The sequence below is a fragment of the Callithrix jacchus genome, chromosome 7 (assembly GCF_049354715.1).
Source record: "Callithrix jacchus isolate 240 chromosome 7, calJac240_pri, whole genome shotgun sequence".
NCBI lineage: Eukaryota > Metazoa > Chordata > Mammalia > Primates > Cebidae > Callithrix > Callithrix jacchus.
In genome coordinates this window covers 76,611,542-76,634,079 of record NC_133508.1, presented here as the reverse complement: position 1 = coordinate 76,634,079, position 22,538 = coordinate 76,611,542, and the positions used below count along the sequence as shown (strand labels likewise).

At 41.1% G+C, this 22,538-nt stretch overlaps 2 protein-coding genes across 13 annotated transcripts in view; one reads left to right on the top strand and one right to left on the bottom strand.

Annotated features, from left to right (window-relative positions):
* Nucleotides 1–5,140, top strand: part of PPT1 (palmitoyl-protein thioesterase 1) — a 31,198-nt gene extending 26,058 nt beyond the window's left edge. Inside the window, exons 8-9 of the mRNA XM_002750651.7 lie at nt 1,472–1,543; nt 3,680–5,140. Of these exons, the coding sequence (XP_002750697.2) occupies nt 1,472–1,543; nt 3,680–3,802 (195 nt within the window). The 3' untranslated portion in view covers nt 3,803–5,140. The remainder of the gene's footprint in view (nt 1–1,471; nt 1,544–3,679) is intronic.
* A 72-nt stretch (nt 5,141–5,212) lies between these two features.
* The window catches only part of CAP1 (cyclase associated actin cytoskeleton regulatory protein 1), a 28,285-nt gene continuing 10,959 nt past the window's right edge, over nt 5,213–22,538 (bottom strand). For 3 of the 12 annotated variants that reach the window (XM_078331334.1, XM_009000961.4, XM_002750648.5), the window contains exons 2-13: nt 18,165–18,289; nt 17,426–17,529; nt 15,695–15,772; nt 13,208–13,351; nt 13,019–13,104; nt 11,245–11,350; nt 9,869–10,046; nt 7,992–8,176; nt 7,586–7,709; nt 7,374–7,456; nt 6,907–7,050; nt 5,213–6,426 (exon numbers count right to left, since the gene is read on the bottom strand). In XM_078331334.1, coding sequence (XP_078187460.1) covers nt 6,343–6,426; nt 6,907–7,050; nt 7,374–7,456; nt 7,586–7,709; nt 7,992–8,176; nt 9,869–10,046; nt 11,245–11,350; nt 13,019–13,104; nt 13,208–13,351; nt 15,695–15,772; nt 17,426–17,529; nt 18,165–18,276 — 1,428 coding nt within the window. In that variant the 5' untranslated portion in view covers nt 18,277–18,289 and the 3' untranslated portion in view covers nt 5,213–6,342. The remainder of the gene's footprint in view (nt 6,427–6,906; nt 7,051–7,373; nt 7,457–7,585; nt 7,710–7,991; nt 8,177–9,868; nt 10,047–11,244; nt 11,351–13,018; nt 13,105–13,207; nt 13,352–15,694; nt 15,773–17,425; nt 17,530–18,164; nt 18,290–22,538) is intronic. The other 9 variants (XM_078331336.1, XM_009000965.4, XM_054259190.2 and 6 more) reach the window with 3 other exon arrangements.

The following is a 22,538-nucleotide window of genomic DNA, read 5'->3' as shown; positions in this document are numbered from 1 at the left end:
ACTTTTGTGTAGAACAAGGGTTCTTCACCTAAGATCTGTAAACGGGACACTGAAGGTTGTAATCTCCTACCCCCTGACCCCAAAAGTCTTGCAAAATTATGTAATTGCATTCTCTGGAGAAGGGTCTATAATTTTAATCTATTTTCCAGTGATCAGAGACCCAAAAAAAGGTTCAGAATCACTAGCCCAAAACGTAAATTCCTAAGCTTGGCCTCCAAGGTCTGCCTTAATCTGGCTTTGCCCTGTTTTTCAGCCTAATCTTCCTTGTCTGCATGCTTCATATACTCTTGATCAAGCCACATGGTACTACTTGTGCTTTTTCTCTCGTATGCCGTTGTTCATGCTTTTCTGTCTCTAGAATGCCCTTCCTTGGCTTCTCCACCTGACAATTCCTATTCATCTGTCAAGGCCAGGATGCCATCCCATTCCAAGAAGAATGGGATCCCTTTTGTTTGTTTGTTTTTTGAGACAGAATCTTGCTCTGTCAGCCAGGCTGGAGTGCAGTGGCACGATCTCAGCTCACTGCAACCTTCTCCTGGGTTCAAGCAGTTCTCCTGCGTCAGTGTCCTAAGTAGCTGGGATTACAGGTGCCTGCCAACATACCTGGCTAATTTTTGTATTTTTAGTAGAGACAGGGTTTTACCACATTGTCCAGGCTGGTCTTAAACGCCTGATCTCGTGATTTCAAAGTGCTGGGATTACAGGCGTGAACCACCACAACCAGCCAGAATGTAATCCCTTTTGTAGAATCATCAGCCTCTGTTAGAACACTCATCACATTATGTCACACCACCAGAGGTTGGCCGATTGTGGCCCACAAGCCAAGTCCATCCTGCTACCTGTTTTGGTGTGGCCCACAAGTGAAGAATAGTTTTTACATTTTTTAATGGTTGGGGGAAAGAACTTGACATATAAAGATTATGTAAAATTTATTTCGACATAAGTATTTTGACATGGAAACATTATGTAACATTGAAATTTCAGGGTCCTCATTGGAACACAGTTTTAGTTACTTTTTACATATTGTCTGTGGCTGCTTTTGTTACAGTGGCAGCAGTGAGTAGTTGCAACCATGTGGCCCTTAAAGCCTAAAATATTTTCTATCTGGCCTTTATAGAAGTTTGCTGACCTCTGTGCACAATGGTGAATTGCTTCTGTGCCTTGTTAGACTGGAAGCTTTTTGGAAACAGATTATATATACATCCTTGAATGTCTAGAGCTCAGCACAGGAGTTTTTCACATTTAGTGCTTAATAAATGTGGGAAGGAGAAATTCTGGGGGAGTGGAAAGCAGCCCCTTGGAAAGATTAATTCATCAGATGACTCAGACACACCCTATCCATTTTTCCTTCTTGCTATAGCTTTATGAGGTTCACTTTGTTGGCAGTCTTAGCTTCTAACCAGTCTCAAATTATTTTGGCAGTATGTGCTGTGTGTCTGATCTGATCTTATTTCTTATGTCTCTCCTGCAGTGGTTTGGATTTTACAGAAGTGGCCAAGCCAAGGAAACCATTCCCTTACAGGAGACGACCTTGTACACACAGGTAACCGGCATGGAGAAGGCTGTTTTGGGAGGTTGGTGCTGTCTTTTTCAGCTCCCAGCTCCTGAAGCTGCTAGGTTCTGTGGTGTTTGAGCCCTGCCTGGCACACCTCAGAGCACTAGGCACTCGTGAAACACCTGACTCATGTCCAGTATGGGTAAAGCTTGTTAGGCTCTTGATTGTTGCTCTAGCTTATCAGGCACTGGGTTACAGAAATCTACTACATCCTGACTATAGCCTTATGGTTTCCAAGCAAGAACAACAAAAATCTCATCTCTGATTCCCTCCTTTTGATAAAAAGGTTTAAAACTAGCTGCCTTTGCTGAGGTGCAGGCCACTACAAATCCAGGAAGCCTCCATGCATGACGAAAACATAGGGGCATTCCTTTTTTTTTTTTTTTGAAATGGAGTCTCGCTCTGTCATCCAGGCTGGAGTGCAGTGCCTCAATCTTGGCTCACTGCAACCTCTGCCTCCCAGGTTCAAGCAATTCTCCTGCCGCAGCCCCACTAGTAGCTGGGATTATAGGTGCATGCCACCGGTTAATTTTTGTATTTTTAGGAGAGATGGGGTTGTGGAAACATTGGCCAGGATGGTCATGGCCGGCCTGGTGATCCACCTGCCTGGGCTTCCCAAAGTGCTGAGATTACAGGCATGAGCCACTGCGCCTGGCCAATGGGGTGTTACTGTGTTTTTTTTGAGACAAGAGTTTCACTCTTGTCACCCAGGTTGGAGTGCAGTGACATGATCTCAGCTCACTGCAACTTCTGCCTCCTGGGTTTAAGTGATTTTCCTGCTTCAGCCTCCACAGTAGCTGGGATTACAGGCATGCGCCACCACGCCCAGCTAATTTTGTATTTTTAGTAGAGACTGGGTTTCTCCATGCTGGTCAGACTGGTCTCTAACTCCTAACCAGGGGGTTACTTTTAAACATTAATAGATGTGAAATCCTTTTTGTAAATTATGCATTGACAAGGGAAGCTCCTGCAGGAGGTTGAGCGGGACTAGAGTTGTGAGTTTTGTTTAGCAATAGGTCCTGTTTCTTAAGCAGAAGTTGCAGTATTTCACCACCTCCAGTTCTGGGGCCTTCCACACTTTAAGGATTTCTTTTTTTTTTTTTTTTTTGAGACAGAGTCTTGCTCTGTCACCCAGGCTGGAGTGCAATGGTGCTGTCTCAGCTCACTGCAACCTCTGCTTCCCAGGTTCAAGTGATTCTTCTGCATCGGCCTCACTAAGTAGCTAGGCTTATAGGCACACACCACCGTGCTGAATATTTTGTATTTTTAGTAGAGATGGGGTTTCACCATATTGGCCAGGCTGGTCTGGAACTCCTTACTGAGGTGATCTGCCTGCCTCAGCCTCCCAGAGTGCTTGGATTACAAGCGTGAGCCACCGCGCCTGGCCCTAAGGATTTTATATTGGAGACAGACTCTCCAAAATACATAATACTACATCTGAAACAATCACCTTCTATAATTCCTCCATATTATTTCAGAGGCCATTTGTTTCCTCTCAGCTTTTCTTTTACATTGGGTGCCTCAACTTGGGTGGTGAAATAAACAGGGAAGCTGGGATCTGATTAAAAAAAAAAGAAAATAAAAAAAAGGTTTGAGAAATTACAGCTAAGAATGTGTCCTTATTGTGAAACTCAACATGATGTTGGCCACAGCAGAAGCACCATTCTGGCACTGTCATAACTGCTTATCTTCCCAACCAGAAGTTGTTCTCCAGCACCTAGGCTATGGGTAATGATGTTTTCAACTGCAGAATATGAAAGTGTCCCAGGGTTTGTTACCTAAGGGTTGGATATGTTTGTTAAGTTACCTAGCTTTGGCTCAGTCCCACTTACCTGTGGCATCCTGAGGGAGTATTGTCCATGGCTTGCCCATGTATCGGTAGTCTTCTGACTGAGCAGCTTTTCAAAAAGCAGAATCTAGAACTCTGTATGGAGCATTCTCAATTGCATATATATTTTTAATACTTAGAAAAAACTGGGAGAGATCCTTTTTGGCATTTTTTGAAAATAAACCTCAATTTTTATGCTCAGGACATACTGCATTTTGACAATATATCTCAAGTTAACATATGTATTTACTCCAAAACTTAAGCTTTTTGACTAATTATGGCCTTTCCCTCTGCAGGACCGCCTGGGGCTAAAGGAAATGGACAAAGCAGGACAGCTAGTGTTTCTAGCTACAGAAGGGGACCATCTTCAGCTGTCTGAAGAATGGTTTTATGCCCACATCATACCATTCCTTGAATGAAACCCGCACAGTTCACGATAGAGCTCAGGGAGCCCCTAACTCTTCCAAACCATGTGGGAGACAGTTTCCTTCATGCCCAAGCCTGAGCTCAGATCCAGCTTGCAACTAATCCTTTTATCATCATCTAACACGCCCTACTTGGAAAGATCTAAGATCTGAATCTTATCCTTTGCTGTCTTCTATCACCATATGGTGTTGAATGCAAGTTTAATTACCATGGAGATTGTTTTACAAACTTTTCATGTGGTCAAGCTCAGTTTTAGAAAAACTAAAACTGTTGCAGATCAATGCCAGAACTGTGCGCAGGTCCAAAGGAGACAACTAATTAAAGCAATGAGATAGATTCTAAGGGCAAACATTTTTCCAGGTCTTGCCATATTTCAAGCAAAGGGGTACCCAGGCCTGAGGTACTCACATAAATGCTTTTTTTTGCTGGTGACTTAACCAGTGCTTGGAAGTCTTGCTTGGCTATTTCTGCATAATTTCTTAGGCTGCCTTCCTCTCTGAGTATGTTGCTCTGTGCTATCATCTTATCAATTATTAGACAAATCCCACTGGCCTATAGTCTTGCTTCTGCACCACCCCTTTGTCTCCTCAGGTAGTGATGAATTAGTTGCTTTGTCACAAAAGGAGGGAAGTAGCACCCCATTAAGTTGCTTAAGAGAGGAAATGTACATCTTGTAGAACTTAGATAGGGAGTGAGGAAAATGTAGGTATGAAAGTGAAAAGTGAGGCAGCTAGTTCTTCCTATTCCATTCTTGACCAACCTGCCCTTTCTTAATATGACTAGTGGTCTCGATGCTAGAGTTAACTACTGTGTTGCTGGCTTTAGCAGAGAATGGAAGGAACCATATGAAAAAAGATCAGGCTTTCTAACTTCCATTCCCAAAACATATTTACCAGCATACTCCAAACTGTTTCTGATGTATTCTGTGAGAAAAGAATTGTTTGCTGAAAAAGCTTGGAAAATACTACATACTCCCTTTCTCCTTCTGGAGATCAACCCATAATCTAAGGACTCTGAGAATTCCTGTTACAGTAAACAAAACTAACTTAATCTACCATTTCCTGCACTATTTGAGCATGGAAGTCATAGTCCCCACTCTGTGAAAACTTAATGCTTTTTGGAAGACATTTCTGTGGAATGCTAGTTTGGAGAAACGATGAGCTAAGCCTTGATGAAAGAATGGCGTTGGTGCTGATAAGTGTACCCATTATGGTTTTCTTTTCTCTCTCTCAGGCCTTATTCTTCAACTAAATGATGAGGATTAAGAGCAAGAAGTAGGGAAATGTGAAAATAATTTTATGAGGTTGTCTAAAATAAAGAGTAGTTTCTTATCCTTGGTGTTATTTTTCTTTTCAACATTTTTTATATTTCTGTACAGCCAGTATCACAGGTAAACAACTAAGCAAGTTTAGTATTAACTTTATTCTATTTTCTGTATAACTTTAAGTACATAAAGGTTTATTTCCACAGGCCTCAGGAAATGGGTAGAAATCACAGGACAATCTCTCTTCCCACCAAAAAAAGTTGCATATTTTGGTGTTTGTCCTAGAGGGAAAAAACTGAACTTTACATTAGCAGTGCTGTGCAAGATTCTTACATAAATCAAGACCTAAAACCAGCCTGCAGTGGAGGTTTCAGTCCTCTGTTCAGGTGCTTGGACAGAAGCCATAGCTGATGAGCATGACAGGGAAAAGGAGGCAGTGAAGACAGGTGACAGGCACCTAGCAGGGAAGGAGGATTCAGGAATGCCAGACTTCTTGGAATGGTGTGTTTTTCCTTTTAAGTCATCTCTGTAAGAAGGTGCTGGACAGGAATCCCAGAGAAAGAAAGAGTCCAAGGCTCGTTTAACTGCCCTGGGTGAGAGCACTGCCACAGCAGCTAGTACCGGAGACTCTCCTATGTCATGGTTGAGGCAGACCCAGGATGGAATAGAGAATAAAAGGAATGCTTATAGGCAACAATTTTGCGTGGAATGCTAGATGGCCAAGCCTCAGCTTTTGGTCCAGTGCAACCCTTGCCTCACTTGTCAACAGTAAAAAATTAGTTTGGTTAGAAGAACCATCTGGAAACACACCAGCTTCTGCTATCTTCATGCTCATTGTTAGAAAAAGATTAACCATTGAGCAGAACAAATACTAAAAAAAAAAAAAAAAATAACCAGTGTGAACATTCTGATCTGTTAATTCCTGGGACTCTTTTCTTTTCAATGGATTGTTTGTTGGTAGAATAACCCCCAAAAGCTCAAAGCTAAAATGTATCATCAGTCCTGGTTGGCAGTTCCTTCAGAATGGACTGGTGGCATGGTTGAGCTGATATGGAAAAGCTGCACCTTCCTGCAGAAGATCAACTGACCTGCTATCCCACCCCAAATCTCAGCCTGAGGTATATTTCAGTGAAGGCAGGTAGCTGTGCTTCTCAAAGCAGAGAAGCAGTTTTAAGAGCAGAAAGGTAGAGAAAATCTAGAAAAGAACCGTCTTGATACAGATTTATCCCATGGTGTGAAGGGAGGGCAAAGAATCCAGTGGCACTTCGCTTATCCAGCAATTTCTGTCACTGTGGTGACCAACTTCTGCCCATTCCATAGGGTCTTGAACTGCTCAGGAACTGGGAATTCATTCTGCAAATAAAGAAGAGACAGCAGGTTTAAATCCAAGCTAAAGAAGAGCTGGGGCTAAATCTCACATGTCTCTCCCAATGCTTGCTTTCACTTAACTCCAGCAGCAGGGAAGGATGTACTAGAAGAAAAGCCACAGAGCCACACCGTGTTCTAGTGTTCAGTGATCTGGGATCTTGGACAGACTATTAAGTCTATGGGGTGTAGATAATAGTACATATGGCCTTATAGTACCAGCTTGACAAGGTGCCATGGCTCATCCCCATTCTTTTTTGCTACCTCGAGCTCCATTTCGGCAGAAACCACCTTCCCTCTGGAGCTCCACTACACTGGACTACCTCACTTCTGTGTGCTTTTGGTGTGCATTATTGGGTTTTTACCTACTCAGTGCAGAATGTTCATAAAATAGCTTTCTCCAAGGCAAAAAATCTTCAGTTCCTTCTGTTTTTAATATCATACTACTAAAGAGATCAAGAAACTTACAAAGTCACCGCCTTCTGTAGGAATGAGGACGTTCATCTCAGAAGATTTGGCACTGACTATTTCACAATCCAGGGAATTCTTGCTCAGGTAAGCATGGCAGCCATCTGTTTTGTTGATGGAAATGGTTGGCACTTTACCCATTACCTGCGGAGTAAACCAAGAGAACTGAGTCCCAGCCATTGGGGAGGACAACAGAAAGTTGCAGGAAAAGCTTTCCTGTTTCACGTGACTCAGCAACTACATGAAAAGCTCACAGGTGCACAAGACACTGGATACTTGGGTGGGGTGGGATGGGTCCTGGAAAGAACTCGCTTGTAGAGCCAACCTCTCTTCTGCCACATCCAAAGCAGCTCAGCTTACAGCCTTTGTAGAATCAGATTCCCACTAATGCAACATCTGTGGGTCTGCCATGTCTCTTTCAATTAATTCCTCAGGGACTAAAGGAAGGAGCCAAATTATCGAGTTACCTGAACTTTGACATCCCTACTGTTGATTATCTCCACAATGCCCACCACGTCATCGAATACCAGGCCAAGTTTCTTACAGTTATCTAGGAGAAGAAAGGGAACAAGTCACGTAATATATATTTAAGAATCTTTAAGACTAGGGTAGGTTAAAGTGGTATTAGCCCTCTTGGGTTCTGGGACAGAGCTTTCATGGAATAGTGACAAGGACTCACCTACTGTAATGGAGTTAATTTTGCCCTTGATTTGCAATGTCGTGTTGACACACTTGTAAATGTAAGCCACCTGTTTCAGCTCCGTGTCATCAATCACTAGGTTAGAAACATTTTCCTGATTTTCCTATTAAAGAGATATCCCAGGTTTCTCATCACAGACCACACACTGAACAACAACAAAAAAAGCAGGCTGTCCCAAACTTTTTGTTCTTGTAATTAAAGCCAGAACTCTGCCCTCATCTAGCTAAGCTCCATTTAATCCCGTTCCTACTCCTTGTCCCCAGGAGACGGAGGTTGCAGTGAGCAGAGATCACACCACTGCACTCCAGCCTGGGTGACAAAATCACTGTCTCAAAAAAATAAGTAAATGAAAATACCTGCCCCAGTCCAGGTATTTCTAACTCACCACTCTCCACTTCTTGCCCTCCAGTTCAAGTACAGCTGGCTCCTTCTTTGTGGCTGGTTTGGGGGATGGGCTGGTTTGGGGTTTAGGTGCAGAGAATGGTTTGGGGCCACTGCGTACTGGACCACTCTGAGCCTTCAAGGCAGGGTTCTTGTGAGTCTTCATGTCATCAGATACGTGTTTCAGGGCTGTAAGAACAACAGCTACCTTGTTCCTGTCCTTCATACTAGACCTTTGAGCTGAATAATAACCAGCTTCTGCTATCATCATGTTAAAGATCCTTAACAGAAAATTCAAAGCCAAAAACCAGAGCCTTAAAGATGTTCTCTTGCAAGCAGTTTTGGAGAAGTTCTTTTCTAATTTCTTTTCTCCCCAAGGTTAAATTATATGGTTCCATTAAAAACAACATGGAATATGTATGTCTATTGTGGGTGGGGATAAGGATATATAAATGAACAGAGAAAGATCTAGAAAGACCTATCATATATGGACAAATATGTAGTTTCTAAAACAATAAGGAAGGAAAAATAAGTGACAGTAAAACTTAAAAAAAAACTCTCACTGTGCACAACTAACTCTACTTCCCCCACCCCCCCCAGTCAGTTTTGGCATTTGTGGCTCTACAATATCATTTTCTCTATATATTTGGTTTTGTTGATTATAATCATATATTAACAAATTTGGTTCAACCATCTGACACTTAAAAACTTTCTCACGTTAACCTGTAGTTTCTAAAAATAGCTTTCTAGGCCAGGCATGGTGACTCACGCCTATAATTCCAACACACTGGGAGGTCGAGACAGGTGGATCACCTGAAGTCAGAGGTTTGAGATCAGCCTGGCCAACATGGTGTATTTTTAGTTTCTACTAAAAGTACAAAAAAATTAGCTGATCTGGCAGTGTGCACCTGTAATCCCAGCTACTTAGGAGGCTGAGGCAGGAGAATTGCTTGAACCCAGGAGGCACAGGTTGTAGTGAGCCGAGATCACGCCACTGCACTCCAGCCTGGGCGACCAAGTGAGAATCCGTCTCAAAAAAAAAAAAAAATAGAAAATAAAAGTAAAAATATATTTCTTTTATGTTTTAAGGGAAAAATAATCCATAATCTCCCACAGCAGGCTGACACACACCTTGCTTTGAACATGGCCTGATCTATGTTAACTATATAACCAATACCGAATGGCCTTTTAATCTCTACTATTCCTTGTGATTGTAATTTACATACTAATTTTTTTCTTAAATATTACATGGTTCACTGTAGAAAAAAAACGTAATGGTGGCATAACATTTCATCAAGAGGACATGTGGTAGTTAACCATTTCTCTTACTGTTGGATTTAGGTTACACCATTTTTAGCTACTATGAATAATACTGTACAAAACTTCTTCAGTTATTTTTGTAGGTGGATTCCTAGAAGTGGGCTGGACAACTCAGACTTCTACCAGCTGTGTTAAGGGTATCTACTTTCTCTGTACCAACATTAGGTCACTCTTATGCAAATTTTCCATGTAATCAATATGCATCTTCTGAGGAAGTTAACTCCCTAACACAATGCCTTCCCAGAAGCCACGTGGTGCCACAGAAAAAGCTCTGGGGAAAACTGCCAGCTCTGTGCCTTGGCACAAGAGTGTACTTTATATATGCTACCTAATATTAAGTCACTTTCCCATGGGGCAGAGGGCTTCCTCTAACTGTGATCATCATTTTCAATTTCCATTTAAGCCAGCTTTGCTGTCCCTTAAAGGATCAGGACACAGCGAATGAGTCCCCCCCACACAAGCCAGGGTTGTGGTTTGTACACTAGCTGTTGGGTTCTGGTTGGTGGAGTCTGGCTCACACAATTTGCTGTACTGACTGATCGCGTCAAAGCGCTCACTCACCATGTGTGATGCTCTCCCCCTGATTAATCTGCGCAAACAGCGCTGAGCGGGAAGCAGACTCATCTGAGCCTGAACTGGTAGAGACTGGCGGAGGAGGGGGGCCTGGTGGAGGGGGAGGAGGACCTGATCCAGCAGAGGGTCCAGATGGCAGTCCACTCAGCTCTTTTGCCACGGGCCCCTGGAATGATAAGTGCAGGTAACATCGTCATCCTTTCTTCCCCTCTATACCATCCCCAGTAGCGCCCTACATGTGGCCAGTGCACATAGGGTACCCACTACAGCCTTTCAGGCAATGATTAATGCATCCTACCCATACCCAACTTGGCTTTATGCCTTCTCATCCTTACCCAAGGATCCAGCTCTCGGTTCTATTTCTTGACCATCACATTTTGTCTTTGACCTCACCTGATTCCAGCTCTAAAAACTATTTCCATAAATCTAGTTGACATATTCCTTTGTGTGTTACCAGTACCTCAGATTCAACAGGTTTGGAACTGATTTCATCATTTCCTGTCTGCTCCCCTCCCTGTATAATCATCCCCTTGTCTCTAGTTCAGTGAAAGACGTTACCATCCAAGACTATTCAATCTTCTTTGAGGATTCCAACTACTGCAGCCTTATCAAATCTTTCTATTATCTTGGTGCTATCTCCTGCAAATTTTTTCTGCTATCCCCCAAACACCACGATCACTTTCATAATCTGAGCATGAGTCCTTATCCCTAACCTATATACCGAGACTCTTTTAAAGACATATTGGATCATTATCACTCCCTTGCTCAACTACCTCATTCCAAAGTCTCAGCCTACCTTCCTTTCCAGCCTTTTCTCCAAAAAAAATCTGACCATTTCCCCTTATTAAAGCCAGAGATGACCAATCTCTACATTTAGTCTGCATTTATTTTTAAGCTCTGCCTTTGCAGTATCCCACTTCTCACTGCCCTACACTTCCGTCAAGTCTCACAGAAGAGTATACACCTTCAAAGCACAATCTCTCCTAGTGAGAAGCACTCTTCTCTTCCTCATACTCTAGAGTCTGTATCTTTATTAGAGCATTTGCCTTGGTGATTTGTACTGGGGGTTTTCATTTGTATTTTTAAGCTCCTTAGGCTGGGACAGTACAACTCATTTGTGTGTGTCTGCCCACCCAGCATCAATCACTGTCCCTGACCTGTTTATTGAAATTGAATACCACTGAATATTCTTTCTCCTCTGATCCTTGCTTCCTTTATTCTTTTTTTCCCTTTCTTTCTCCCCTCCACTGAAAAAACTAGCATTTCTTCACAGACTTTGGTAGTGCTCAAGTCTAAGATACCTGTGGACCCCACCCTGGAGAGAGAAAGAGTAGGAGGGAGGGAAGGAGGAAAGGTTCACTAACCGTTTTGCTCCATGCCAGTCCAGTGGTATGGAACTCCTTAATGTAAGCCTGCAGCTCTGTCCATATACTTAAATAAGCTTTGACCCAGTCTACATGCTTCTTATCCCTGGGAGGATTAAAGAAGAACTTGTCACAGGTGGTCAGGGTACATTACAATGGTGATTCCAGACCCTTCTTTCCTATGAGCTCACATTCTTCTATCTTTGGTGTTTCCTAGGCTCTGCTCAATGGCAGCTTTTCTCTCATCACAAGCTTCTATGTATATATAGCCTAGTCTATTACCCTAATCAGACCAAACTCCACTAGGATAGAGAGTCTGGATTCTATCTCTTTCTGTCTCTCAGAGCAATGTTTCTCAAACTGTTGTAAGTACCAAAACCTTTTTCTTTTTTTCTTTTGACCACTGCTGCTTATCGAAACCTTTTTCAAAGCAGACCTTAAACACAACCTAATATGTAAAACTGATAAAAGCAGACATTCTGGTAGAGAGGAGAGCTCTTAGGTATCACTGGAACTCTACGTTCTTAAGACTAAGAAACTTAACTGCCTTATGAGATAGTGCCTTATATCAAAGGATGCCCACCCCCACCAAAAGCAAACTTAAAAACTTTAGGAGGAAACAATTAGCATTAAATTTTAGAAATAGCACTGTACCTATGGTTCAAGCCCCCTCTCTTCTTGTATATTATCTGGGAAGGTTATTTAACCTAAGACCTAGTTTCCTCCACTGTAAAGTGATGGGGTAATGTGGGATATATGAAAACACTGTCATGTTTAATTCCACGTTGCTAGAAGGATAATGAAGTGCCTGTTGTTCCAGGACACATTTCACTCACAGGAAAGTGTAGTATTCCTTACACAGAGTAGTTACTCAATAAATGGTTGTTGCTTGATGAAGGACTGAAGAAAGGAAGGGGTTGGGTAGATATGCAACTTAATAAATTTTGTCTGTAATCATTTCAGCTCAAAACCAGCAATGGAGAAGTCAGGACTGGTAGACATATGTGGGTAGACATACAATGGCTACCCTCTTAATACTGCATTGGCTAGGCAGCCTTACTCTCACTTTAACTGACTGCATGAAAAATTTCTATTAAGTCCTACTGAACCCTTTGCCACTGGGTCAATAACAAATTCTCAACAAAAAAACAAAATCTTATATAAAGAGCATTACTTCATGTTATTGCCAGCAAAACTTCCTAAACCCGGAAGGGTAAGGATCAGAAGACTAAAAGGGCCTCTATCAACAAAGGATAGAAAGCAGAAGTGGAAGCAGAAACATTTCCTGCGCAAATGCAGCTATGAGCCAGTATCTGTAAAGCTCTCCAGAAAGCAGCCCTGAGATAAAACTAGCACAGTGGCTAAGGGCAGCCTTCGTTAACTCCAGAGTTAACTTCATTAACTCCAAAGTGCTACTCCAGCAAGTAACCAACTGGGTTTATCCTTTACCCCTTGAGAAAAGGCTGAACTTGGCTGGGCAAAGTGGCTCACACCTGTAATCCCAGCACTTTGGGAGGCCAAGGCAGGAGAATCATTAGAGACCACCCTGGGAAACAGTGAGACCTCATCGCTACAAAAAAATTAAAAAATGAGCCAGGCATGGTGGAGTGTGCCTGAAGTCCTAGCTACTTGGGGGACTGAGGATTGCTTGAGCTGGGAGGTTGAGGCTGCAGTGAGTTGTGACTGTGCATACTGCACTCCAGCCTGGGTGACAACACAAGACACTGTCTCAAAAAAAAAAAGGAAAGAAAAGAAAATAAAAGGCTGAACTTACACATCTTTGTACTCTTTGAGGACTCGGTTTGTATAAAACATGGCAGCATCATTCATTTCTTTCACATAAGGGCCAGGCTTGGGAGCCTAGAAAGAGAGATGCTGTCAGTGACTCAGGACCTCTCCAACCATACTGCCTTCCCTCTTACAGTCTATACCCACCCCTAGCCCAGGAATCTGTGGTACTCACCATAGCCACCCAGCCCAGGGCCTGGATGCTTTCACTGACAGCTGACAGGTGATTAAACAACTTGCTGCCTCGGTTCTTCTCCCGAAAGGTTATTACTTCTTTGATCTGCTCTGAGATGGGTGCCAACAAATCAGAAAGCTTGTTCTAGGAAAAGATGCAAGAAAAGATTCAGGTTAACATTATTCCACAACGATTTCTATGCCTTCTGATCCTGAAGGCCAGAATTATCTGTGGATGCTAGTGAGTACCCAAATAAACCTCAGCAGTCCTGTCCTGATTCCTAAGGCTAAAATACTGTTCATCATTTCATTCTCCTCATAGAGTTCCAAGTCCTCAGGCTGTACTGTATGATTTTTCATGATCAGGACCCATACTTCAGCTATAACACAATACCTCCATTTCAGTGACTTGTCTCTTTTCTGTTCCACTCATAGGACGTACTCAGGACATCATTCCTTTGCCTTACTAATGATATTCTCTTCTTTTTCCATGATTCCAAATTTTCCTCATCCTTCATGAGGGTCCTCCAACCCCAGCCACACCAGCCTCCTACAGCATTTGTCAGCATAACCAATTTTGGCATTTTATCACTCACCAACACCAACTATTAATGGACCCATGTGAATGTTTTTCTTTCTCATTAATTCTTCAAAAACAAGAGCTCTTTTATCATAATTAAAGCCCTCAATGCACTGCTAGCCATTAAGTAGCTGCTGAGTAAAGAACTGATGAAACAAATGCAACTGGGGGCTTAGGCTTGAGCGTGGTGGCTCACGCCTGTAATCCAGCACTTTGGAAGGCCAAGGCAGGAAGACTGCTTGAGACCAGCAGTTTGAGACCAGACTGGACAACACAGCACACTCTTGTCTCTACAAATAATAAAAAGAATGAGGGCCAGGCACGGTGGCTCATGCCTGTAATCCCAGCACTTTGGGAGGCTGAGGGGGGCAGATCACTTGAGTCTAGGAGTTCAAGATCAACCTGGGCAACACAGTGAAACCTCATCTCTACAAAAATACAAAAATCAGCTGAGTATGGTGGCACATGCCTGTAGTCCCAGCTATTCGGGAGGCTGAAGTGGGAGAATCACTTGAGCCTGGGAGGTGGAGATCTCAGTGAGCCAAGATCCTGCCACTGCACTCCAGCCTAGGCAACAGAATGAGACCCTACCTCAAAAATAAATAAATAATCCAAGCATGGTGGTGCACACCTGTAGTTAAGACTACTCAGGAGGCTGAGCTGGGAGGATCATTTAAGCCTGGGAGGTCAAGGCTTCAGTGAGCTTTGATTACACTACTACACTCCAGTCTGGGTAACAAAACAACACCCTGACTAAAAAAAAGAATTTGTTTTTAAACATAAATAAAATAAAACAATTAGGGGCTTAGTATTCAACCAGGTACCTTAGCAAAATGGATAAATTTTGTTTGTGTTTTCACCCTTCCTCCAAAACTCCATTTCCTGAACATCTCAATTCTCATATCTTAACCATTTGGGACAGATTAAGAATCACAATCTAATTCTATATATTAGAATTAGATTATATACACACACATATACATTTTTTTTTTTTTTTTTTTTTTTGAGACAGGATCTTGCTCTATCACCCATGTTCATGGCTCACTGCAACTTCAAACTTTCAGGCTCAAATGTTCCTCCCATTTCAGAGCCTCAAGTAGCTGGGACTCGAGGCATGTACCATGCCTGTTGTTGTTTTTTTCTTTTAACTTTTAGTAGAGGAAGCAAGGTCTTCCTATGTTGCCCAGGCTGGTCTCCAACTCCTGGGCTCAAGTGATCCTCCTGCCTCAGCCTCCCAAAGTGCTGGGATTTTTTTTGACATTATCTTGCACTATTTTTATATTATCTGGGCATGCTGAGGGTCAAGAGTTTTAATACAGCATTTAGGACAACTTGCTTTATTGTTCCTCTGTAACTAGGAAAACCAAATGCGAAAGAAGGAATCCTATTATCTTTGCCTCCAAGAAAAATCTAAATCTAAAAGTTGAATCTAAATTCAACTTTTCATGTCTTACACCATAAAATTTTGAGGTGGGAGTAAAATTAAAGGGAGAGTCTCCCAACCTGTGAAGAATGAGAGAAGAAGCAATACTGCAGGAGTTTTAAGATCTCCACAGCAGCATTACTAAAGCCCATCCGCAGTGAAGCAAGAGAATCATCTTTAAAGGGCTTTAAAGGGAGACACTATGATGAATGTGGGCTCAGCAAAGAGGCAGGCAAGCTGAGTCCCAGGGATAACCACAGTCCTATGCAAAATGACAGAGAAAAAGCCAGTAAAGACCATTAAGTACTCAGCAGCACATTCCCATTAAGGCACTTGAAGTCTGGCTCTACCTCTGGAACTTGGTATGAACATATATCATCATGAGCCTAGTAGGTCTATTTTAAGATGTGGTAATAGCTTAACAAAAATCTCTCAACTCATCCTGAGCATCAAACCAAAATAAAACCAACTAGTAGTGAACTTACATCTGCTGGCTGTTGACACTGAGACGCTGTAACCAAAAGAGCTCGCTCCAACTTCAAACCTGTGTGGACCATCTCCGCCTGCCAGAAAGAAGAATCAGCTATTGATGACACATTATAACTGGAGAGGTCTTGATAAGAACAACCTGAAACCTCTACTTTCATGTACTGTGATAGCAACCCAGGCACTTCACTTTATCCTCCTCATGTATTCCAGATTCCAGGGACTGATAGCAGAATTACATATACTACTGTTCCTGTTGGAACTCACCAGGGATACAAATCCAGAGCTGGAAATGAAGTTAATCAGATAATCACCTGGCCTTACATGAAGTTATCTTAGCTACTACACATGCATTGTGATACTGTGCGGTGAAAAGTCCTTCCTATTTCACAAAGGCAAAAGAAAAAGAAAAAGAAACAAAAACAAACACACACAACCAACCATCAAAACAAACAAACAAACAAAAAAACCCTTTCTTTTCTCAAAAATTGGAGACAGGAATAAAGGCAAAGCCCTAAATTTATGCCTAAAACTCTCAAGGTATTTGCTCCTTTAGGTTAAAGCTTTCTCTCAAATGCTAGATATCATGACCCATTAATAAATAACAAAATCAATTTAGTGAGCTTAATAGAAAAAAAGTATGAGTGTAGTGCACCAACTTAAAGTTATTTCCAAATAAAAAGTTAAAAAAAAAATCAGTACAGCAGAGTAGTATAAATATCATTTTGCTACATAAACAGAATATGTATGGAAAAAAAATAAATATCATTTTGTGAAACTTTTATCTCAGTTATAAATAGGTTCTTTCTTTCTAAGGGTCATTCACAGTCAAAAGAATTTAAGAAACATGAGACTAAAGCATTATTAAAATACAAAAAATTCAAAGAAAGTAATCTATTTTTTCTGGATTTGCATTTTTAAAATACAAATGATAAATGTTTTAAGGTTTTTTTCAAATGTTATAGAACTGTGTAAAGTAAAAATGCAAGCCTCCAGACCCTTACTAAAGTCCCAGTCCCACACTCTAGAGCTAAGACCACTGGCAACAGATGGTATTTGAGAGGCTCAAAATAAGATTTTCCAAAAGCCAAGCAGCCAGTCTTGGTGAAAGGTTTAGGTGAGGAAGATCCCAAACATGGTTACTATTAATGAGAGATCATTCCGTGAACTAGCAGGAATATTTTTGGGTCCCAAAAATAGAGGCAGAATGTATATGTGAGTGTGGGATGGCTGGGGGGTGGTGGTGGTAGTGAGGCATAAAGGAAGGTGGGTGGAAAGGCACCTGTCGTTGCCTACTTCATATTCTTGCTGTGGGTAAGTGTGAAAATAACCCACATTAGCATAACTAATAACTATCAAGCATAGTTTTATAAATGCTAAGTCATGATAATGACTCCTTTAAATAAGCCACTGTAGGTTTGATTATATAATACATTGGGATCAAACTGGTGCATATTCTTCACTACAAAGATGAACAGAACCATATTTTATATACCAAGTAAGCTCTCTGTATAAATATGTGATAAAAGCAAGGGGCCTAGAAAAACATGAGGAATCATTTCTATGGCTGGACTGAACTCCTCAGCACAGGTAGAAGAAAAAGAACATGTGTAATGCCCCAAACCAAGAGGAACTTCTCAAGGAACTCTTAAACCAAGGATGAGCTCCTTGGCTGACTGAAGAAAGCCCTCAATCCTTAAAAGAAGGGGAAAAAGGCAAAACATCCTTACATGTTTCTGCACGTCTCCCCCAATCTCTTTACTGATCTTCAAGTACTCTGCCCCAGGACCGGCAAGCAGCAAGTCAAATGCCTGAACATAGGGAGCTGCTCCTGCTAAAGACAAACACACCATGAAGAATCAGCCATGCATCAGAAGGAGCTTTAAAATGTGCTTCTATGTGAAAGTGGGTGCTGTGTAAGCAGCATATGGAAAAAAAATGAAAAAAAAAGGAGGCAAGGTCAAGAGGATACTGGAACAGGAGTAGGGAAACCTGGGTTCTATCCAATTCACCACTAACTGGTTGTGTGACCCTAACTAAATCCCTTTTCCTCTCCGAGCTTAATTTTCTTTATCTATAAAATGAAAATAAACAAAATGATCCTCCAAGGTTTCTTTTAGTGTTAACATTCTATGTTTCAATTGGTACATGTGCAAAATGGCCAATTTGCCAGTCATTTGGAGAGAGGAATTTTATTATCACTTGTCATTTGACTTACAGTGGAGTCATTCTGCCAAGAAAGAACAGGAAATATTACATAAGCAGGAAGTTCTTGTGTTAAAATAGCTTAACCACAGGCCTCTGTGTACAAGTCATTTCCTCTCTTATCTGTTCACAGCAATAAAATTACAAAAGATAAACTTTCTAGATTAAGTGTTTTGGGAAGTTAGCTCCAAAGGAGAGAATAATAGAAAATTTTCAGACCAAGACACTCGAAGAAAGCATTCTGCTGGGCTATGAACTGCTTACCTTTTGAAGGATTGTCTCCATACCCACGGTGCATGTCAGAGGTATGGGATACTGCCTCTAGGCGGCCCACTGCCCTCTCCAATCTTTCTACCAGATTTTGCATGTCAGCCATAATGTATCACCTGCTGAAACGAATCAAGTGTCATTTGTTATTTAAATATTACATAGCACCTACAAAGAAAAAAAAAAAAACAGAAAATTCCTGGTCACCCAAAGGTGGATGAAGAGGATGCCAATCCTAGGAACAGAATAATTTAATAAAATTAGACGTCATCTGCAAAATGGAGCAATACAAAAAAATCAGATAAGTAGTCTAACATATTTACACAATCAAAAGACCTCATTAAGCAAGAGAACTGCTCAGGAAAAGGTGTTCACTAAAGTAAATGCTTACTCATTCAAATACTTCCTGAATATTTGCTATGCTACAGTGTGTAGAGTTAGAATTTGCAAAGGATAGTCCCATATATTATCTCAGTTTGGGCCTCCTGACAACTATTCAGGAACAGAAGGATGATTACTACACACTTAGAGATAGAAAACTTAGTTTCAGAGAAGTTCAATGACTTGCCTAGTCATACAGCCAGTGAACAGAGAAGCCAGTATTCAATTCATCTTATGGCTGTAAGTTCAGTGTTTTTTTCCCCATGACATCCTGCTGCCTGCATGTGAAATATCCCAAACCAAGATGAATAGAGTATTTTCTCTGTTCTCAATAATTTTTCTTTTCAGAAGAGTCTTGCTCTGTCACCCAGGCTGAAGTGCAGTGGCAGGATTTCATCTCGCTGCAAGCTCCGCCCCGTTGGGTTCAAGTAGTAATTCTCCTGTCTCAGTCTCCCAAGTAGTTGGGATTACAGGCATGTGCCTGTAATTTTTTGTATTTTTAGTAGAGACTAGGTTTCACTATGTTAGCCAGGCTGGTCTCCAACTCCTGACCCCAAGTAATTCACCCGCCTCAGCTTCCCAAAGTGCAGGGATTACAGGTGTGAGCCACTGTACCCGACCTGCCCTCAATAATTTATAGTCTAATAGGGAAGACTTAACATATGAAACAAGTAGAAAAAAATTTTAAGGTGACATAAGAAAGTTGCTGATAGGCATGAGATTTCAAAGAGGGGAAGAATAGATCAGCTGGAAGGATCAGATAAGGATATGATGGAGAAGCTGCTATTTGAGCCAGCTTCAAATGAAGATGAGAAAGATCTGGACATGCAATAGGGAAGGACACTAGACACATCCAAAAGAACTTGTTACAGATCTTTCATAAGTACTATCTTATCTGAACTAGCCTAATTCAATGTCTAATATCCTAAAGAAAGTAAGCTCCAAGAGAGAAAGGACCTTATATAGCTTGTTCCTTATTATATACTCTATCATAATCTAGACTACTACCTGGCAGGTAGTAGGTGTTCAATAAATATTTATGAAGTTATGAACCTCACAAATAGCATTCCAAAACTCCAGAGGGACAAGGGTGCTAAAAGTTGCCAATAAGTCACAGTCAATGCACCTCTACATAAAGTACTTGAGACCATAAGTGATCTCATGAAAACGATTCAGTGAAATTTCAATCAAAGCTTTCACTTGGAAAGATTCCATTTCATGAAAGCATCAATTCAGGTAAGTGAATTCAGTTCAGGTAACTGAAGCTGAATGAACTCAACTCCCTTGAAGCTGCCTAAAATGACCACAGCAATTATGACTCCCCCAAAGATGACAGCATGCCAGAATTATCTCAAGTTAACACATTGTCCTCCCTGTGGAAGAGATAAGTGGCTCACAAGATAAAGTAAGGAAGACAATATAATCTCTGTCCATTCTTCTCCATGTACAGGCTCTGGTCTCTGTGGGCCCAATCACTTGCCAGAGTGTTGTTTCAGAGAATCAAAGGAAAAAAAATGAGAATGGCAACCAACCAAATCTTTCCATTCCCTGGCCTGGAGCAGCAGCAGAAGCCTCCAGGTCTATGTTTTACTCACAAATAGAGCAGACCATAAGCAATCAACATACTTTCCCTGATGTTAGGACACCATCAACTAATATCTGAATTGCTGTCCTGTTCCATTACACATACTGATCAAGGACAGACTCTCATATATGTAATCTACCACACTATAAACCCAGGGGGAAAGGCAAGGAATGCAATAAACTCCCAAGCTACCTTCCATGAATAGATACCACTCAGTTCTGTTATAAAACATGTTCCTTCATACCTGTTCCTTCAGGTTGAGACCACTGTTTACAGAGAGATAAAGTACACATCTCTAGAGGCTGCCAGGGTTTGTGAACATTTACTAATCTTAAATGCTTAATAATAGAGCTTCATGGGATTTTGGCTCTCTTTTTCCATATTTCATTTGTATTTGTAAGCTTTCACTGCTAAACAAGCTACAGTTCTGCTCTCTGACCTAAGTAAAATGAAAAAGGACAATACAGCTACCATTTATAGCTAATCTCATTCTACCACTAACCAGATACAAAAGAACAAGAACTGTTTTTTTGGTCTTGGTGAGAGTAAGATGAGATTTGAGATGTTATAGAAAACAATGTCCAGAATTAAAGTGTGACATTGCATGTGTGTGTAGAGAATGTCCAGAATTAAAGTGTGACATTGCATGTGTGTGTAGAGAATGAGATTCAGTTGTGGGAAAGACATAACTTTTCTCACTCTCTATACACATGTACATTCTTTAGGTGGCCATGTATACTCCTAAGCCTTTGACTACCTTTGTTGTAGTAACGCCCAGCCCATTTGCCAGGTGGTAGCCCCATAACCACCTACAGACTAAAGACTACCAGAGCAGCATATCCATCTAGCTCAGGCCATTCAACTGGGATTAAATTTTAGATTCAGGCCAGGTACTGTAGTTTACAACTATCATCCCAGGACTCTGGAATGCCAAGGGGGGTGAACTGTTTGAGCTCAGCAATTCAAGACCAGCCTGGACAACATGGCAAAACTCCATCTTTACAAAAAATATAAAAATTCGCTAGCATGGTGGCACACACTTGTAGTCCTCAGCTACCCAGGAGACTTAGGTGGGAGGATTACCTGAGCCCAGGAGGTTGAGGATGAAGTGAATAGTGATTATTCTACTGTACTCCAGCCTGGGTGACAGAGTGAGACCCTGTCTCATTAAAAAAAAAAAAATATATATATATATATATATACATATATATATATATATATATATATATGTATATATATATATATATATATTTTAGATCCAGCTTCCACCTAGAGATCTCTACCTCAATGTCCCAAAGGCAACCTGAAATGCCCAAAAACAGAAATCATCTTCCCTAACATTGTTCCAGCACTACCATCAATCACCTGATTGATCAAGTCAGTAACCTGGAAACTGTTAGGCAGTATTATATAGAGTGGGTAAGAGTGTTCTTTAGAGAAGTCAGATAGATTAGGGGTTTGAATAACAATATGCACTGGCTCTGTGACTATAAGCAGTTATCAAACTTTCTGAAGCTCAATTTTCTTATCTTTATAATGAAGACAATAATAGCAGAAAAATCCAAAGGGCTTCAGTGAGAATAAATGAAGAAATCCATGTAGAAGTGCTTGGCACAGTCCTGGAAAATAGTAAGAATTCCTATAAACTCCCCCACAACATCTCATCAGGCATCAAAATCCATAGGCTCTATTTTGTGTATCTCATAAGTAGATGCCTCTTCCCTCCATCCTGACTGATAAGAGTTAGGATATCGGCCAGGCAAAGTGGCTCACAGTGAGTAACCAAGATCTATATGTAAACCTCCAAAAATGAATGTCCAGATTCCCACTACTTAAGCACTCATCAGAAAAGCTTCAGAAACAGAGGTGGTCAAAATTACACAAGTCCAAATAAAATTAGGAGGCTAAGGTCTGAGTCTCAAGCTGTACATACTAACTGTGTAACTTTACACAATCACATAATGGATTATAATCCTCACCTAGCATACAGAGATAGAAGGATCAAAGGAGGTGATTTCATAGACGACAGTAATCAGTTCAGAAGCCTCAAAATGTAATTCAAATGTAAAGTGTTAGCACTGCATATTATGTACTGAAATATAGGCTCAAGAAGGATGGGAATTTATCCATTCTACCTCCTGTGCTCACACTATCTCCCAGCACCTAGAAAAACTAGGCACATAGAAAATATTCATAAAATCAAAGTGCTTAGCATTGTGGACCTACTGAAGAAATAGAAGACACACGGTCCCTATCCTCCAGAAGCACTCATATTGGTTAGGACAACAAAATAAAATGTGAATGAAATAAATACTGTAGACAAGATTTTAAAAAGTTTTTTGTTTTTGTTTTAAAAAACAACAACAAAAAAAAGAAAAGGAAAACAAACAAACAAACGAGGGTCT